This window comes from Heterodontus francisci, chromosome 18, assembly GCF_036365525.1.
Source record: "Heterodontus francisci isolate sHetFra1 chromosome 18, sHetFra1.hap1, whole genome shotgun sequence".
NCBI classification, from domain to species: domain Eukaryota; kingdom Metazoa; phylum Chordata; class Chondrichthyes; order Heterodontiformes; family Heterodontidae; genus Heterodontus; species Heterodontus francisci.
This window is the reverse complement of record NC_090388.1, coordinates 59630802-59647254: the sequence shown is the minus strand read 5'-3', so window position 1 is coordinate 59647254 and position 16453 is coordinate 59630802. Positions and strand designations below refer to the sequence as shown.

Genomic DNA, 16453 nt, shown 5'->3' with positions numbered 1-16453 from the left:
TCTCGCCGGCGCTTTTGTGGTGGTCGGGACCCCTGTCGCCAAGACTAGTGAGAGGTGCATGGTGACATGGCAGCACGTAATCAGAAGAGATGGTTGGATGTGAGGAGGAGGATTAAGTATGAAGGTACTGCCATTTTCTATGGTTTCAGCCCCACTGTTGCCCACAGCCTCAGCAATGGCTGCCCTAATGTTGAGGTGCAGCTGTGCCTGTCCCCTAATGGTTAGTGCCTGCTGCCTCTTGTTGTGGGTCAGCTTGTGCTGAAAAAGAGATGGAAGTGTGTCGGTGAGTGTGATGGAATCTGGTTAAGTAATGTGGATGTCATGGTTAAATAGCTGGCAGAGCGTGCATCACGATCTCCACTTTCGGGGCCATAGCCTGTTGTCATCCACTGAAGGTGGAGTACACATCTAGTTGGAAATACTTCAAATAATGATTCCCTCATCCTTATGAATGTGTTCTGCTGGGATAATGATAGCTGGGCAGAGACTTCAGAAACAAGTTAATTTCTAACATACAGTGATCTGCCAGCTCCACCTGTTTGATTTAAACAGTATTTGTATGTGATCTTGAGATTAAACAGTAATATTCAGTTCAAGTTAGTAAGACACAGAACTGCTGCATGCTGTTAAAACATGGATTCCTTTATTCCCTTACAGACACCCTGTGCTGGTATCCATATGTATGGTAGCCTTAAGTGGACAAAATGCACAATGCAGTTTTCAAAACACTACATTGTGCTTATTTGAAAAGTTATTCTAAAAAAAATGTTCAATTTTGGCTTCCTTGCTGAGGCTTGAGGCTATTCATCAGTGAGGTTAGTGCTGGCTGCACAATACAATCGTGGTAATGAGCAGGCAGCACAAAGTTGTTGTGCTGCTTGCATCAAAAGTAATGGGTGTGGGTTGAAAAGTTACTCTGAACAATTATTTAAATAAAATAATTATGAAAGTGAGACTAGCTTGATTATATCCTTTTCTGACATAAAAATTCTTTCTAGTGGGGCCAATGGAATAGTAATTGAGTGTGGGCATTCTGGCTGGTATTTAACCCCTCCCTAACTATCAAGATGCATTTTATTGTAGCTTACCCTCCCCCGGAGACTAGCTAATCTTAAAACAGAAGCACTTTTCCTTTCTTTACCGATGCTTCCTAACATGCTGAGTGCATTCAACATTTTCTGACTTTATTTAGAATTTCCAGTATCTGCAGTATTTTGCTTTACTTCAACACAGAAGATATTGAACGCGTGTGTGTTTTTAATGTATTTATTGCATATTTATTTATGTGTACGTACATACACATGCATAAATGCAGGAGCTGACAAATATTAGCTGATAAAAGTTAATTTAAAACATTAGCCAAAAGTTTTAAAGCGAAGAATTATTTCTGACAGAGAAAAGTAGCCTTTATGACATTGGATGTAGAATATGTGTTATATTTGTAATGTTAGTCTCTTGTAGCATTTGAATTAAAATGTGGAATAACATGGCTGTGAGCCTGTTGCAGGAATGCAATGAGTACTAGTGACAACAAAAGTCAAAATGTACTTGGATGCATTATATTTCAAACTTCATACAAATGTAAATTGTGTGTTCAGTCTTTGTGACAGAAAACAATGCAATGTGTGCAGGTAGATATTTGGAACACTATGCAAAGAGTATATCTGTTGGCACTTCTGGGGAAGATTTCCTGCCAGTTATGTGAGCAAAATCATAAAAGCAATTCAAAGGGAACATGTTTATACACACGGCATAGAGGAAAATGTTCCCTATTTGTGAGTACTCTGCAGGGTTTCTGATGAAGTTATTGTTTTATTCCAGCTCTGATCAGGACAAAGAGGAATGGATAAAGGTAAGAACTGAACACAATGTTTTAGATAATCTCGCAACTTAACATTTTTGATGATGATGACCTGAATCAGGGATGAAGCAAGTTCTTCAAACTTTGAAGGCAGTCAGAATTTTCACATAAGCAAGATGTTAGTCTTTTTAGTCAATAAAAAGGTGACTTTGGGCCCATGTATCCCAAAGCTCTCCTCCACTGGAATTTTGCCCATGCCATGTTTGGGTCTATTTTAGACCAGTTAATAGCGATTGATTGCTATGATAAGTCAACAACTCCATTATCACTGTATCAATTGACTACCAGGATGGTAGAAGGTCAAATCGGTGAATGGACCTCGATCTTTTTTCAACTAGCAATTTGTATGTTCCAAATATCTTTTACAAATACCATTTACAGATTGTCAAAATATGATTCGTGTGTTGAAACTGAAGACTCATCAGAAGTAAGCAAGACACTGAACGGTCTTCCTCATTTGTTTGGTCATAAAATCATAGCTTAAAGCACAGAAGCAGGACACTCAGTCCATCATGCGCATGCTGGCTGTTTGTAAAAGAAGTCATGCTTGGCCCAAATCCCTGCTTTCTGTTCCTTATTCTCGAGAATCTGTTCAACTCTCTTTGAACATTATTTATGGAATCAGCTTCCACCACCTTTTTTCAGCTCAAGCATTCCAGATCCTGGAAACTGAGTGAAAAATATTCTCATCTGCCCTCTAGCTGTTTTGCCATTGATTTTGAATTTATGACTTTTGGCTATTGATCCAGTCGACAGAGGGAATTTTTTTTCTTTATCTACTCTATGAAAGTATCTCATCATCTTTCAATCTCTATTAGGTCACCTTGTAACCTTCTCTGTTATAAAGAGAACAGGTCTAACTTTTCCAACCTCGACTCCTAACTGAAGTCCCTCATCCCTGGTAACATCGTGGTAAACCTCCTCTACCTTTTCTAAGGCCTTTACATCTTTCTTGATCTCTGCCCAGAATTATCCACAGTACTCCAGTCGAGACCTAACCTGTGATTTTATTAAGTACTAGCATGATTGCTTTGCTTTTATATTCTATTCCTCTGTTCAAAACCCAAGTAACCCAAATGTGTTTTTAGCCATCTTATCAACTTGTCCTGCCACCTTTTTAAAGAATTGTGTATATGAACACCAAAGTCTCTCTCTTCCTCTATACTTTTCAAAATCATGCTATTAATAGGATACTGTCTTTCCATATTAGTCCTCCTGAAGTGCATCACTTCACACTTCTCTGCATTGAAGTCCATCTGCCATTCTTCAGCCTATTTCACCATCCTGTCATCCTGATGCCTATAACTATCCTCATCATGGTCTTCTACTTCATAAAATTTTATATTATCTGCAAACTTTAGAATGCTGCTTCCTATATCAGAGTGTAGGCCACTACATTGCAGAGTAATGGATCCAAATCTGATCCTTGGGGAACACCACTGCAAACCACCCCTCAGTCTGAAAACTTCCACTCACCACCACCCTTTGCTCCCTATAACCAAACTACTTTTGTTTCAACACCCCCAAATTTCTCTTAATTCCATGTGCTTCCATGATCTTAAGCCTCCTGTGTGGCACTTTGTCAAATGTCTTCCATGGGTTCATATACACGATATCTACTACACTACCTTGATCAATCTTCTCTCACAATCGGATGTATTTGTTACAAGAACAGAGATTGTGTAGTATCCTTTGTTGAGTTAGCAACTATCTATTAAACTTCCAAGAATTGTTTTGTGTTTGTAAGATATGCACCCTTGTAAGTGGATAAACAGGCCTGAAATCAAATGATCTGCTACTAAACATTGCACACTTTATGCAACTAATTTTGTATTAAACAGGGGAATTCAAAACTGGACATTATCTTGAGATTTGTAAGTTAACTAAAAATTTCCACTGGGCAGAATTATTTTACATTATCTAAACCCTCAATGGTGTTGAACACAGTATTTGTTCAGATGTATCTCTAATAGCAAAGTTATTCGATATTTGAAATCTACATTGTATTTTCACAATCTGGTTGCAGCGTGATGGATTGAGATATTTTGCATACCTATTGACCGGTTTTATTGAATATTTAATGACCTGTAATAGGTTATACATAAACCTGAATAGCAATACAGATAGTGATACATCCTATGAGAATCTGGAAGGTTTGCTTTTACTGATTTCCTTTTAACCTTTGCCTATTTTTTTCCTTGATTATTGGAGAGTTTCTTGTACTAAGCAATGAGATGCCACAGCCTTTGTTGTGCATATTACTGTCTAGCACAGCTCATCCTGTTCCTGACCACTATGGCTGCAGTGTTCGGTTCTAGCACTCCTCACTCAAATCAGGAATCTTATGACAATTGGTAAAGAATTTGTTTTATTTATTTATTTTTATTTAGAGGTACAGCACTGAAACAGGTCCTTCGGCCCACCGAGTCTGTGCCGACCAACAACCACCCATTTATATTAATCCTACATTAACCCCATATTCTCTACCACATCCCCACCATTCTCCTACCACCTACCTACACTAGGGGCAATTTATAATGGCCAATTTACCTATCAACCTGCAAGTCTTTGGCTGTGGGAGGAAACCGGAGCACCCGGCGGAAACCCACGTAGACACAGGGAGAACTTGCAAACTCCACACAGGCAGTACCCAGAATCGAACCCGGGTAGCTGGAGCTGTGAGACTGCAGTGCTAACCACTGCACCGGCCATAGGTAGATATGGGCTTGTTACCCCATTCATCTTTCATAGCAGGAATGGAGGAGATGTTTATAGAGCCAGTCACAAGTTTTAAAAATATGGTTTTTGTTATGCAGTTTGTTGGCAATGTAAGAAGTTAATTGCTTACCTCTTGTATACTCATGTTTAATAGTAGTACACAGGTCAGTTTTATCTGTGTTGAGAAAAAAAATTGCATTTTGCCTTGTGGGATGAAGTTAGTGCTAGATTATTGTATAAACATTGCTGAATACTTCAGGGGTTGGGGGGAGCAATATTATCCATAATCCAAGAATTTTTTAAAAAATCGTCTGGCAATTTAGTTGCAGAACCTACCTGGGAACAGACTATTTTAGATTTGGTAATGTGTAATGAGGTAGGATTCATAAGAGATCTCATAGTTAAGGATCCTCTAGGGGGAAGCGATCATAACATGGTAGAATTTCAAATTCAGTTTGAGGGAGAGCAACTCGTGTCTCAAACCAGAGTCTTCAACTTAAATAAGGGCAATTACAAAGGTATGAAGAAAGAGTTGTCTAAAGTGGGCTGGGAAAATAGACTAAAGGGAAAGTCAGTAGATGAGCAATGGCAAACTTTTAAGCAAATATTTCATAACACTCAGCAAACATTTGTTCAGGTCAGAAGGAAGGGCTCGATGAGAACAATGAACCACCCGTGGATAACAAAGAAAGTTAAGGAAAGTATCAAATCAAAAACAAAGGTGTACAAAGCGGCGAAAGCCAGTGGTAGGCCAGAGGATTGGGAATTTTTAGGAACCAGCAGCAGATAACTAAAAAACTAATAGAGGGAGACAATTAATTGAGAGTAAATTGGTAAGAAATATAAAAACAAACAGAGCTTCTACGGGTATATAAAAAGGAAGAGAGTAGCTAAAGTAAGTGTGGGACCCTTAGAGGATGAAACTGGGGAATTGGGAACAGGGAAATGGCAGGTAGTTTAAACCAATATTTTGCATCAGTCTTCACGGTGGAGGACACTGTAAACATTCCAACAATAATAGATGAGCAAGGTGTAAATGGGAGGGAGGAACTTATAACAATCTCTATCACGAGGAAAAAGATGCTTGACAAACTGGTGGGACTAAAGGCAGACAAGTCGCCAGGACCTGATGGCCTGCACCCAAAGGTATTAAAAGAAGTGGCTGCAGTGATAGTGGAGGCATTGGTCGTCATCTACCAAAACTCACTGGATTCTGGCAGGATACCAATGGATTGGAAAACCGCTAATGTGACGCCCCTATTCAAGAAAGGAGGGAGACAGAAAGCAGGAAACTGTACACCAGTTAGCTTAATATCTGTCACTGGGAAAATGCTAGAGTCCATTATTAAGGAAGAAATAGCAGGACACTTAGAAAAACATAATGCAATCAGACAGAGTCAACATGGTTTTATGAAAGGGAAATCATGTTTGACAAATTTGTTAGAGTTCTTTGAAGACATAACAAGCAGAGTGGATAAAGGGGAATCAGCAGATGTAGTGTATTTGGATTTTCAGAAGGCTTTTGATAAGGTGCCACATAAAAGGTTATTGCACAAAATAAGAGCTTAGGGTATCGGGGGTAATGTGTTGGCATGGATTGAGGATTGACTAATACACAGAAGGCAGAGAGTCGGGATTATTGGGTCTTTTTCAGGTTGGAAAGCCTTAACTAGTGGGGTGCCACAAGGATCGGTCCTAGGGCCTCAATTATTTACTATCTATAGGAAGAATAAAAAGGCAGATTATTATTTAGATGGAGAAAGACTACAAAATACTGCAGTTCAGAGGGATCTGGGTGTTCTTGTACATGAAACACAAAAGGTTAGCATGCAGGTGCAGCAAGTAATTAGGAAGACAAATGGAATTTTGGCCTTTATTGTGAGGGGGTTAGAGTTTAAAACAAAGTGCACGGCGTTCCGCATTGCCAGGACTGGTCGGTGCATACGCAGATGTCGTCATCAAGGAAGCAGGGAGAGAGCGGGGTGGGGGGGAAGGAGGTGCACTCTCCTCCTCCCCACTTCCTCTTTCTCCCCCCACCGCACCTGCCACTCGCTTCCCCGGCCTCCCTTTCCTCCCCGACCGTTGTGTTCTGCCATGGGTTTACGTTGCCTTTGTGTGATTATTTGAGCAGCGCCATCTTTAGTCCTGGTAGCTGCCTGAATGTTGCAGACTGTGTGTGACCTTTTAGTGGAACAGGCTGCATTTGAACATGTGCTAGTACAGCACCACCAAGTGATTGCATTGTCAGCAAACGCACCAAATTTAAAAATAGGGAACTCTTGTTACAACTGTACATGGTGTTGGTGAAGCCACACCTGGAGTACTGCGTACAGTTTTGGTCCCCGTATTTAAGGAAGGACATACTAGCATTGGAGGCAGTTCAGAAAAGGTTCATTAGGCTGATTCCTGGGATGAAGGGGTTGCCTTATCGAGAATGGCTAAACAGGTTAGGCCAATATTCATTGGAGGTTAGAGGAATGAGGTGATCTTATTGCAACATATAACATTCTAAGGGGGCTTGACAGGGTAGATGTTGAGAAGATGTTTCCACAGGTGGGAGAATCTCGAACGAGGGGACATAGTTTCAGAATAAGGGGACATGCATTTAAAACCGAGATGTGAAGGAATTTCTTTTCTTAGGGTGGTGAATCTCTGGAATTCTCTACCTCAGAGTTGTGGAGGCTAGGTCACTAAATGTATTTAAGGAGGAGGTAGATAGATTTTTGAAATCTCGGGCAGTCAAGGGTAATGCGGAGCAGGCCCAAAAGAGGAGTTGAGGCCTGGGACAGATCAGCCATGATCTTATTGAATGACCTACTCCTGCTCCTATTTCTTATGTTCTTTGAGGCACAGAGCTGAGCAGTATTTGTGTCTTTCATTATTCTGTTGTGGTACTTTTAAATAGTTTGTGATCTCTGTAAATCTTCTTTAAACTGCAAAACCTAGAAATTTGGGCAAACCAGTCTTGCAGTGGAGGCCTCAAACAGCAGACAATAGTTGGCTAACTAGCTACTAACTCCTCGGATATCAAAATCAAGTAACTCTATACAGACTACTTGGTATGACTCAGTACCACCGCATGTGCTGAATTTACCTAATAAATCTTTGGGAAGCCGCTTTTTTTGCTGATTAATTTTTGTGGCCTGGTCTGTACTGTGCAGTGTTTTTAAAATGACTTTTTTTGCTTACAGGCTCTGAAGAATACAATACAGGACTTTAATCAGAAGAATGAAACTTTCAGATCTGCAATAGCTAAGGAAGGAGAAGACCAAGGTTCTGAAGTTTCGGTAAGTTCTGTGACATTCAGTAGTTGACTGACATTAGTGTCATTTTTGTTGGAATGCTGAATTAGATAAAATCCATAATGACGAACGCATTTGATGAAACTTTCTTTACTAGTGTGTTTTCTCTTTGACCTCCATAACATTATCATAAGGCTGCAGTATTTAAGAGTAATTATATGGGACTTTTTGCAAAAGTATTGTATCTCAATTTTCATATTCTATTTTTAATGTGTACTCATTTTGTGTAGCAGCTCCCCTCGCTTCCGTATGATAAGAATTTAATTCTGAAATGAGAATGATGCAGGGTGGGCTTTACACCGGCACCGAGAGCCCACAGTGAAATTTATCTGCAGCTTGTAGCAGAGGTTGGAAATAAAACATTCCTGACCACAGAACTGCAACTAAATTGAGATGGTGTGAATCATGTCATGAATGAACTTCATAGCTCAAGAAGGAATCATTTTCTTTTAAGGAGAGCATTTTTATTCCTCTTGCACGATAATTTTCTCCAGCTCATCTCCTGCCATTTTTGTTAGCTTTCCTGAAGCCTGTGCCTCTAATCTAAGGAATTAACAAGTTACATTCAAAACCATCTTTAAACCTATTGCTGTACATTTGCCAACTGACAATGGAACACAAGGTCCGAATAAAACGCAGCTTACATTTGGCATTAACATGTGCTCCATTTTCACTGGATTTCGGTGAAAAAAGTAGCCCTGACACACACTGCTTTATTTATTCAAACAAGCAGAAGGAGTTGGAGACACAAAGTTTAAATCCAAGTGTTCATAGATCGCTCAGCTGTACTATCAATAAATTGGATTATGTTAAGAATGATTAATATAGATTTTATATCTTTAATGGATCTTGAGACATATCTGCTGTTTGGAGGAAATTGACACGCTGATTAAATGGCACCAAGAGGAACAGACCAGTTTGGTTTACAAGCAATGTTTTGTTCATACGCTGTTTGACTGGTACTTCCACCTTTTGTTTCAAATGATCTTTTCTTTCTCTATGACTCCAAAGACTGCAGAACTGGGAATGAGGGCACCAAGATGGATTCGTGACAATGAAGTTACTTTATGCATGAAGTGTAAGGAACCCTTCAATGCACTGACCAGGCGAAGACATCATTGCCGTGCTTGTGGCTATGTAAGTGCAATTGGTGACTTAAAGTGCTGGACCTGCAAGACATATTTGTAACTATTGTAGCTATCGATACTTGCAGTAAATTGCATGATACGCTCGAAGGAAATGAGAATTCTTTGTCATTCAACCATCCTTCAACCAATATTCAAACTGAGCGAATCTTGATTTGGTTCTGGGAATTTGTTTTATCCCAATATCATAAAGATCATCCCCCTGGGATCAGCAATGCTCTGCTCCTATGAGATAAGAATGTATGAAATAAAAGTAGGCCATATAGCCCCTTGAACCTGATTCACCATTCAATAGGACCATGGCTGAACTTGTACTTCAACTTCTACTCCACCTTCCTGCCCTGTCCCCTTATCCATTGTTTTTTTTTTTAAAGAAATACAGCACTGAAACAGGACCTTTTAGCCCACCGAGCCTGTGCCAACCAACAACCACTCATTTATACTAATCCTACATTAATCCTACCACATCCCCACCACCTACCTACACTAGGGGCAATTTACAATAGCCAATTTACCTATCAACCTGCAAGTCTGTGGGAGGAAACTGGAGCACCCGGCGGAAACCCACACGGTCACAGGGAGAACTTGCAAAGTCCGCACAGGCCGTATTCAGAACTGAACCCGGGTCGCTGGAGCTGTGAGACTGTGGTACTAACCACTGCGCCACTGTGCCAAAAATCTATCAATCTCAGTCTTGAGTACACTCGATGACTGAGCGTCCATAGCCATCTGGGTAGAGAATTCTAAAGCTTCACAAACCTCTGAAGAAATTTCTCATCTCAGTCCTAAATGCCGGACCCCCTTATCCAGAAATTATGACCCCAAGTTCTAGGCTGTACAGCCATGGGAAGCAACCTGTCAGTATCTAATCCATCAAGCCTCTCAGAATCTTATGAGCACAAAATTGGCCTTCGTAGCATTCCTGGAGTCAGCACTACAGAAGCCAGAGGCCTCCAAGTAGGACATGCAGCATCTGTGACCATTTCAGGCATGGCCCGTGTGGCGCTGTATTCTGAGTAGGACACTTGTGTGAAGGTGCAGTGCGTCCACCTGAAACTTTCCTACAGCCAGATTATGACATCAAACAACCGTACCAGCTGATCTGACGCATGATTTACAAACCTGGACCATGCATATTTGCTTGTTGCTCACCAAAGGACATTTTGTACAGTTGTAAGAGGGAACCACCACTAGCATTATTTAAAGAGCCAGCCACCCAACTTGCAGCTGAGTTAATTTAGACTAACTTACGCTATTGCAAAATTTCTGGAGAGTTTTTGGAGGTGTCGTAGTGAGTTCCTGGATTTGACAGAGAGTGTTGCTGCATTCTCACAGGGAGGGCAGAAGACTTGGGTATCTGTCCACACAAAGGCTGAAAGAGGGTATGGGGGCTGCAGTGGCAGTGCCCCTGGGCCTGCAACGTAACAGGGAGATTGAGCAGAAGCTGTGGAGAGGGGAAGCTCTGCACGATGCCCTCTACAAACTTAGAGCCAGACTTCTCCATGCTCCTTGACAGTGACAGGAGGCTGTCTGCCAGCCAATTCACCCAGAATCTCGGTGTGTAGGCCCATCAGCGCTCTCTTCTACACTGCCCCATCGAAGCTCTAATCTGAGATCCTTGTAGCAGAATTCATTTTCAATGTTGCCCTCCTGTGAGCTGGCACACAAGCGATCCTTTCCCCTGACCTGATTTTTACCCACTCATGCCTGGTGACTCATCACATGCAGATCCCAACTCTATAATCGTCTCCAAAGAATGTGCAGTGCCAGTATCTGAGGTGGTGGCTGAGTGTCAGGTCAAGTGACACGGCCCCTTCATTAGTACAGTGGTATTGCACTCTCTCCTCCTCTTGGGTCTGCTGTGGCTGAGTAGGAAGCAGTTCTTGCCTGTCTGAACACAGGAAATCAGAAAAGGGAAGGTTGATCTGAGGAAGGGGATGGGGTGGATAGAAAGAGGCCCATGATCATACCATCAGCAGCTTGCTCACCATGCTAGATAGCAGGATTAGGGTGAGCTAGGACTTGAGAAGGGACATAAACAGGAACATACCATCATCCTCAATGTTCTCTGCAATGCCGGATGCCACGGGCCCTGTCACAGCCAGTCCCATGATGCGGAGAACCATCTCCCCTGTAGGGCTCAGAAGGTGAAGGAATCCTGATTCCCCCACTTATTCTGCTAGTCTCCTAGTGGTTAGGAGTGACCTTGCCTTTCAAGAGATAGAGAAAAAAGTCAGGGGTTGGTTTACCCTGTGTTTGGGTGGTGTGCCTCCCACAGATGCATTACTAGAGATATGTGGAAGCAGCAGGAGCTGGGAGTGAGGCTGGCATCATTGAAATGTGTGTGAGGGTAAGGTGGAGTATCTGGATGTTAAGTGTATGTCCTGAGTGCTAGGGACTGCTGATGGGTGAGTGATGGGGATGTAGTACATTGAGCAGTGTGATACAGATTGGTGGTACAGTGGGTATGAGGTCCTTTGAAAATACATTTACTGACCTTGACCACGTACGTGAAGTCATTCAACTTCGTGCTGTGCTGCTGCCAGATTCTCTGGGCTGGATTCCTTGGATTGACCTCCCTGGCCACCTGCTCTCATTCCATTCAGAGAGCCTCCTGGCCCCCAACAGAAAAGTGACCTCTCTCCAGTCTACCTCCATAACTAAGGCCACCATCACCACATGCTAGGAGCCCTCTCTCTTCCCTGGTGCTCCATTTGTGCAGCTCCCACACACAGGCAGTCCGCAGCAGCTCCCTTCCACAGATTGCAGCTCCCCTTTAAGAGGGGTAGACTGGTTTTAAGAGCAGCAGGCTGGCTTCAGCATGAAAGATCAGTGCACGCTGCTTGGCTCCCTGCTGAGCTCTCAGGCACAGGCCCCTGCTAGAGCCTATGCTACAGTCAGATAAATGAGGCAGTGCCAATCTTGCCTACTGCCTCCCTCAATGGAAATGGGTGCAAGCAGGTTAAAAACAGTGATCCTTGCTGAAATTGGGTCAGGATGAATTTTTAGCCCCATGTGTTTCAATGAGATCACCTCTCATTCTTCTAAACTCTACAGAATGTAGGCCCATTCTGCTCAATCTCTCCTCATAGGTTAACCATCTCATCCCAGAAATCAATCAATCCAGTGATCCGCTAGCCCTCACCCCATTTAAATCCGATTGTGACAATGGTTAGGAACAGGTGGAAAAAGAAGAATCTAATGTAGCTTTCTTGGAAGAAATGGGCACTTAATACAGACCACAAAAGTGGCCTAGTGGTGTCATTAGAAGCTTAGGAAGCAGGAAAAAAGCAAATTGGACAATCAATTTGTGGTCAATTAAATAGCAGGCCAAGAGGCACAAAAACCTAAAAAATTAACTAATACCTTTACTGGTTAAAATGTTGTACTTATCTGTATTTTGTCACCTGCCCTTATAGCTCCTTCGATGGCTGTGTCAAATTTTGTTAACACTTCTGTGAAGTGCCTTGGGATATTGTATTATGTTAAATGTGTGAAACAAATACAAGTTGCTGCTGCTTTTGTTGCTACTTGCAAGCTATTATTTACCTTGATCAAGATGACTGACTAACAGGATGCTGCATAAATGATATTTTCAGCTCAGTGTGACCCATCAGAAGTCGTCTTCAATGTCCTCTCTTTTCTTTTTCTAGGTTGTATGCTGGAAGTGTTCTGATTACAAAGCAAGCCTTGCATATGACAGCAACAAGCTTAGCAAAGTATGTAAAGATTGTTACGACATAATTACAGGAAAAACTGACAGCGAGGAGAAGGATGATAAAAAAAAGAAAGGAATTCTGGAGGTAGGAGCTTAGTTTTTCTAAGTGTGGCAGGATGTGTGGTGCAGTTCCTGCTATAAAATAGGTCAGTGCCATAGGGCCAACCACATTTAACGTTAAATGAAACAAATCAGTCTTGTAGAGAAAATGTCTTTTATGGTATTAGTACAAGAGATATAGGTTAATTTCCAGACAAGTGATGTTGTTCAAGGTTTTTTTTTAAGTGTTTAATGGGATGTGGACATTGCTGTAAGGCCAGCATTTATTGCCCATCCCTAATTGTCCTTGAGAAGATGGTGGTGAGTTCCCTTCTTGAATACAACTGAGTGGTTTGCTAGGTCATTTCAGAGGGCAGTTAAAAATCAGCCACATGGCTGTGGGCCTAGAGTCACACATAGGCCAGACCAGGTAAAGACAGCAGATTTCCTTCCCTAAAGGACATCAGGAACCAGATTGGTTTTGACAACAATCTGGTAGCTTCATGGTCGCCATTGTTGGTAGCTTTTCATTCCAGATTTGTTTGTTTAATTGAATTTAACTTCCCCAGCTGCCAAGGTGAGATTTGAACTCATATCTCCAGATGATTAGTTTAGATCTCTGCATTATTAGTCCAGTAACATAACCACTATGCTACTACCATACCCAGTTTATAATGAGTCAAGTCATCAGTGTGGCTTTTCTGACCATTTTGTATGATAAATGATTTATACCTTGTTTCTTTCTCTAGTCAATTAAATTTGCTTTATCTTTTTAAAATTTGTCCCTCCCTTCCACTTTTCAGATTGAGGCTGCTGAGGTCTCAGAAAATTGCATCATCTGTGACTTTCTTCACTATCTGGAGAAATCTACCAAACCCTGGCAGAAAGTATGGTGTGTGGTGCCTAAGAATGAGGATTAGTTCTTTACATGTATGGAGCACCCCAGGTACTAATGTTAATAACCTTATTACTGTTTAAGGTTTAACAGCATTAGGGAAAGGTAGGGTGCAGATTTTTATCAGGGATTCCTGCTACGTTGAGTTCCAGATCATTTCCACATCAGCAGAGAGGTACTTTGTGAAAACTAGATGCTTACCACAAAGGGAATAAAACTAGGTACATTGCTTGATGTTAGCATCTTTTGTGCTCTTCTTAGCAACCACCTGGAGGGTTATTTTTGGCAAAGGCCTGGGAATAAGTCACCTATCTGGTCTCTCTCTTAAAGAATTATGCACCTTTTATCCAGGCATACAATTACATGCAAAAATGTTTTCATGGAAGCTGGTGTAGTTTTGCATAAAGTAGTTAAAATTACGGTTGAGCATTTTAAGTTGATTTGTTTCCCCCAAGTTCAGTGCTTTTGATCCAGTAAATAAATATTTGGTATCTGAATGTTTGGTTGTACTGGAATTTTCTATTCATGTAGTGCTGATGCATATCTTCAAGTTCTGGAGACCTGCAACGGTGAGGTTCCTGACAATTTTTCCACAATGCTGAGAACTTGATCAATTAATCAAAACCAGGGTTGTCCAACCTTTTTGCCCCCGTGGGGGGCCACATTACAATTTTTGTCTTAGAAAGGGAGCTGGTGAGACAATTTCGGAAAGATAAAGGCATTAACAATTCATCTTGCTATTCATCAAAACAACAACAAATGTACAATTTGTGAAAAAGCTTTAAATGAGCAGACTAATTTATTGACTTAGTTTCCCTTCACTATGTTGAACACTGATTTAATGAGATACCTGGCATTTTTTGCTTGCACAAGTAGTCAGTGTTTGCCTGCACAATTGTAGCGATGCAGAGTATTCTGGATAGATGTCCATCTGTGAGGAGTGGTCTTGATCATTCTCTCTCCCTCTTTCTCTTTCTCTGTTCTCCCTCTCTGTGTTGTTCGACCCCTCTTTGTTGTCCTCGTTCTCTCTATCCCCCCCTCCCTCTCTCTCTCTCTCTCTCTCTATCCTTTCTCTCTCTCTCTCTATCCTTTCTCTCTCTCTCTCTCTATCCTTTCTCTCTCTCTCTCTATCCTTCCTCTCTCTCTCTCTATCCTTCCTCTCTCTCTCTCTATCCTTCCTCTCTCTCTCTCTATCCTTCCTCTCTCTCTCTATCCTTCCTCTCACCTCTCTATCCTTCCTCTCTCTCTCTATCCTTCCTCTCTCTCTCTATCCTTCCTCTCTCTCTCTATCCTTCCTCTCTCTCTCTATCCTTCCTCTCTCTCTCTCTATCCTTCCTCTCTCTCTCGTCTATCCTTCCTCTCTCTCTCTCTATCCTTCCTCTCTCTCTCTCTATCCTTCCTCTCTCTCTCTCTATCCTTCCTCTCTCTCTCTATCCCCTCTCTCTCTCTTCCCCTCTCTCTCTAACCCCCTCTCTCTCTAACCCTCTCTCTCTAACCCCTCTCTCTCTCTAACCCCCTCTCTCTCTCTAACCCCTCTCTCTCTCTAACCCCTCTCTCTCTCTATCCCTCTCTCTCTCTCTATCCTTCCTCTCTCTCTCTATCCCTTCCTCTCTCTCTATCCTTCCCTCTCTCTCTCTATCCTTCCTCTCTCTCTCTCTATCCTTCCTCTCTCTCTCTCTATCCTTCCTCTCTCTCTCTCTATCCTTCCTCTCTCTCCTCTCTATCCTTCCTCTCTCTCTCTCTATCCTTCCTCTCTCTCTCTCTATCCTTCCTCTATCCTTCCTCTCTCCTTCCTCTATCCTTCTCCTCCTTCCTCTCTCCTTCCTCTCTCTCTCCTCTCTCCTTCCTTCGTCTCTCGCTCTCCTCCTTCCTCTCGATCCTTCCTCTCTCGATCCTTCCTCTCGATCCTTCCTCTCGTCCTTCCTCTCTCTCGATCCTTCCTCTCTCTCGATCCTTCCTCTCTCTCGATCCTTCCTCTCTCTCGATCCTTTCCTCTCCTCTCGATCCTTCCTCTCTCTCGATCCTTCCTCTCTCTCGATCCTTCCTCTCTCTCTATCCTTCCTCTCTCTCGATCCTTCCTCTCTCTCGATCCTTCTCTCTCTCTCGATCCTTCCTCTCTCTCGATCCTTCCTCTCTCTCGATCCTTCCTCTCTCCTTCCTCTCTCTCGATCCTTCTCTCTCCTTCCTCTCTCTCGATCCTTCCTCTCTCCTTCCTCTCTCTCTCGATCCTTCCTCTCTCCTTCCTCCTCTCTCTCGATCCTTCCTCTCTCCTTCCCTCTCTCTCGATCCTTCCTCTCTCTCTCTCGATCCTTCCTCTCTCTCTCTCGATCCTTCCTCTCTCTCTCTCGATCCTTCCTCTCTCTCTCTCTATTCCTCTCTCTCTCTCTATCCTCTCTCTCTCTCGATCCTTCCTCTCTCTATCCTCTCTCTCTCTCTCTATCCTCTCTCTCTCTATCCTCTCTCTCTCTCTATCCCTCTCTCTCTCTATCCCTCTCTCTCTCTATCCTCTCTCTCTCTATCCTCTCTCTCTCTATCCTCTCTCTCTCTATCCCCTCTCTCTCTCTATCCCCTCTCTCTCTCTATCCCCTCTCTCTCTCTATCCCCCTCTCTCTCTCTATCCCCTCTCTCTCTCTATCCCCTCTCTCTCTCTATCCCCTCTCTCTCTTCTATCCCCTCTCTCTCTCTATCCCCTCTCTCTCTCTATCCCCTCTCTCTCTCTACTCCCCTCTCCTCTCTATCCCCTCTCTCTCTCTATCCCCCTCTCTCTCTCTATAT

At 42.4% G+C, this 16453-nt stretch overlaps 1 protein-coding gene across 1 annotated transcript in view; it reads left to right on the top strand.

Annotated features, from left to right (window-relative positions):
• The window catches only part of LOC137379663 (FYVE, RhoGEF and PH domain-containing protein 4-like), a 372218-nt gene that overhangs the window by 350212 nt on the left and 5553 nt on the right, over positions 1 to 16453 (top strand). The window contains 6 exon segments of the mRNA XM_068050821.1: positions 1822 to 1852; positions 7771 to 7866; positions 8893 to 9018; positions 12680 to 12829; positions 13587 to 13695; positions 13698 to 13729. Of these exon segments, the coding sequence (XP_067906922.1) occupies positions 1822 to 1852; positions 7771 to 7866; positions 8893 to 9018; positions 12680 to 12829; positions 13587 to 13695; positions 13698 to 13729 (544 nt within the window).